The 2534-nt window shown below is 42.3% G+C and overlaps 1 protein-coding gene across 1 annotated transcript in view; it reads right to left on the bottom strand.

The window, feature by feature from the left end:
- Positions 1-607: 607 nt before the first annotated feature.
- The window catches only part of ADAM11 (ADAM metallopeptidase domain 11), a 67683-nt gene continuing 65756 nt past the window's right edge, over positions 608-2534 (bottom strand). Inside the window, exon 26 of the mRNA XM_029287218.1 lies at positions 608-653. Coding sequence (XP_029143051.1) covers positions 608-653 — 46 coding nt within the window. The remainder of the gene's footprint in view (positions 654-2534) is intronic.

Genomic DNA, 2534 nt, shown 5'->3' with positions numbered 1-2534 from the left:
TATTCAGCGCTGTATTTACCTTCTTCTGTAACAGAATGTGTGTAGGCCCAATTAAAATATACCCTCTCCTTGGCAATATAAGTGTATATTATATTGTATACATGTGTAGGTGGAGAGGTCCTTGCAGAGATGTGTTGAGGTCTTTTGCATTTCAAAATTAACACAGTTCACTGCAAACTGTTTCTATCTGCGAAAACGTCCCACTGTGAAAATGATATAGTAAAATCCTGTGTTGACTTTACCATAACATGAAATAAAGGATTGTTACTTGGGCCTTAAACTGGAGAAAAATTAATTCCCAGCCCTATCATCCAGTGAGCAGAACCAGGGGTTCATTAGATGCCTGGATAGAACACCTGCTGCCATTTACTTATTCACTAGATATCTCCTCACGATAGCAACTGAAGAAATGGAGAATGAGTGGATACTGATGGATGTGTGGAGAGAACTGATGGCACAGAGGAAATTCTCTCCGTTGAGACAGGCCTCCACGAGAGTTCTGGGCCTTCTGCACCAATGATCATTGCAAGCAGCAAGAGTGGGGAGAAGCGATGAGGAGGATGGGATGAAGGCGGTAGGTGATGGAGAGATGTGCTCAGGGAAGCTGTTACATGCTTTGCTGAGCTGGGTCGTACCTTCCTCTGCGAATGTTCCTTTGCAAGCCGAAGAGAGAAAAGGAAAGAGAGAGGAGGAGCAGGGGTTAGCAGATAACTTCAGCTGTACATCTTGGCCTGACTGCCTTCAGTCTTCGTGCCACATGCTATGGTTGGTAATGCAAACTAGCCTAACATGCAATTTCTTCTTACCATCCAGGACAACTTTTGTGCAGAGATCCAATTACCATCATCGTTGGAGAACTCCATTAGATCATGTAGCTCCTGTCAGAACTTAAAGGGAGGCTGGAAATATCACAAAGAAGAGCACCTTCATTTCACTCTCCCCTGCAGCACATTCTCCGAGGCACGTGGGCCTCACGTTCCTAGTCTGTGTTAGCCTGCATCTCTTCTGGAAATACTACATGTCAGTGTTGTTTGCTTGTTTTAAAGAAAGTTTACTTGTAACTGCACACCAAGAATACCACATGTAGAACTAGAGGGAATGTAGAAGCTGCCAGGGAAAGGGGATTTTCTGCAGGGCAGAGGTCCTCCATTTTCCTTATCCTTCCATTAAGTTCCCTCTGCTACTTTTTTCATTCCTTGTATCACCTTTCCCAACAGATGGTAAAAATAAACCAATGACGAAAGAACTCAAATTTTGCAACCAAAACAACATTCCAAATGCCTGGCACTCATGTGATTAGGGAAGCAAGAAAAGTTATTTGTGATTCCAGAACTGTTACAGACCTAAGAAACCAAAGTGATTATTCTGTCTTTGCCAAAAATTGAAGGTGCTTTCCTCATCTTCATTCCTCAAACGTCTCCTTCCTTCCAGCCTCCCAAACTGTGATACTAAGGAATTTATATTCCACCCACCCCCCAAAGCAACAGGCCAACCCATACAACATGTCATACCAGCAATAAACCCTGCAAGGAAGCAAGAGATCTTGGGTGGGGGGTCCAAGTGGGATACAGTTAACTTTATAGGATTACCTCAAACTTTTGTTATGAGCAGAGTATCCAAAGCAGCTTCTCCCACTTCTTATGCATTAAATATATTGGATGACACTCATATCATCTCCTACCAATAAGCTGAGAATAGTGGAAGTATAGTTTAAGACTGGGTTTTACAAGGCTGCTTTGGGGGATGGAATAGATATTTAAGGACTATTGTTCCCCACTCCACCTCCATGCCAATGTCCCCGTCACCATCAGTATCTGATTCATGCAATCCCAGGTCAGGCGCTCCTTCATTCATGCAAGTGTCAATCCATGCAAAACATAACAGGAAGCCTGATGTGGATCAGAGAGGAACAATAGCCACCCCCAGTCAGTCTGCAGCTCTCCCCATTTCTCTCCCATTGCTGCTTTTCTTTCCCAAGGTGAACTGCTTCTCCTGCAAAATAGTTCTTCTCCTCACTAAGCCAAGAGTATTAACCAAACTTCATGAACTAAAAACTAAATAGCACTTTTACCAAGGCCAAAAAAAAAAAAACCCTCGAGATCCTTGGACCCACTTCTTTCACAGTGATTCTGCAACCAAATCTCATAGATGAAACTGAAGGCCATTCATTCGTTAAACTGACAGTTTGAAAGAGGACATGTGTGACCCAATTCAAAGCAATGTCAATTATAAATACAACAAGAATAGAAAAGGTTCTGGCTGAACTTTCATAAACCAGCAACATTAATATTTAGGAAACTGGTGTGTGGGTGTGGGGAGGGGGAAGTAATGAGAACAAACAATGAATCAACGAACACCTAGAGGCAAACAAAGTCATTACTAAAAGCCAACATGGGTTTGTCAAAAATAGATCATGCCAGACAAATCTTATTGCATTCTTTGACCAAGTGACAAAATTAGTGGATGAGAGGAATGCTGTGGACATAATTTACTTGGACTTCAGTAAGGCATTTGATAAAGTACATCACAACCTA

Source organism: Protobothrops mucrosquamatus, unplaced genomic scaffold, assembly GCF_001527695.2.
Source record: "Protobothrops mucrosquamatus isolate PMUCROS unplaced genomic scaffold, P.Mucros_1.0 scaffold_257, whole genome shotgun sequence".
In the NCBI taxonomy this organism is placed as follows: Eukaryota; Metazoa; Chordata; class Lepidosauria; order Squamata; family Viperidae; genus Protobothrops; species Protobothrops mucrosquamatus.
This window is presented reverse-complemented; position numbering and strand designations above follow the sequence as displayed.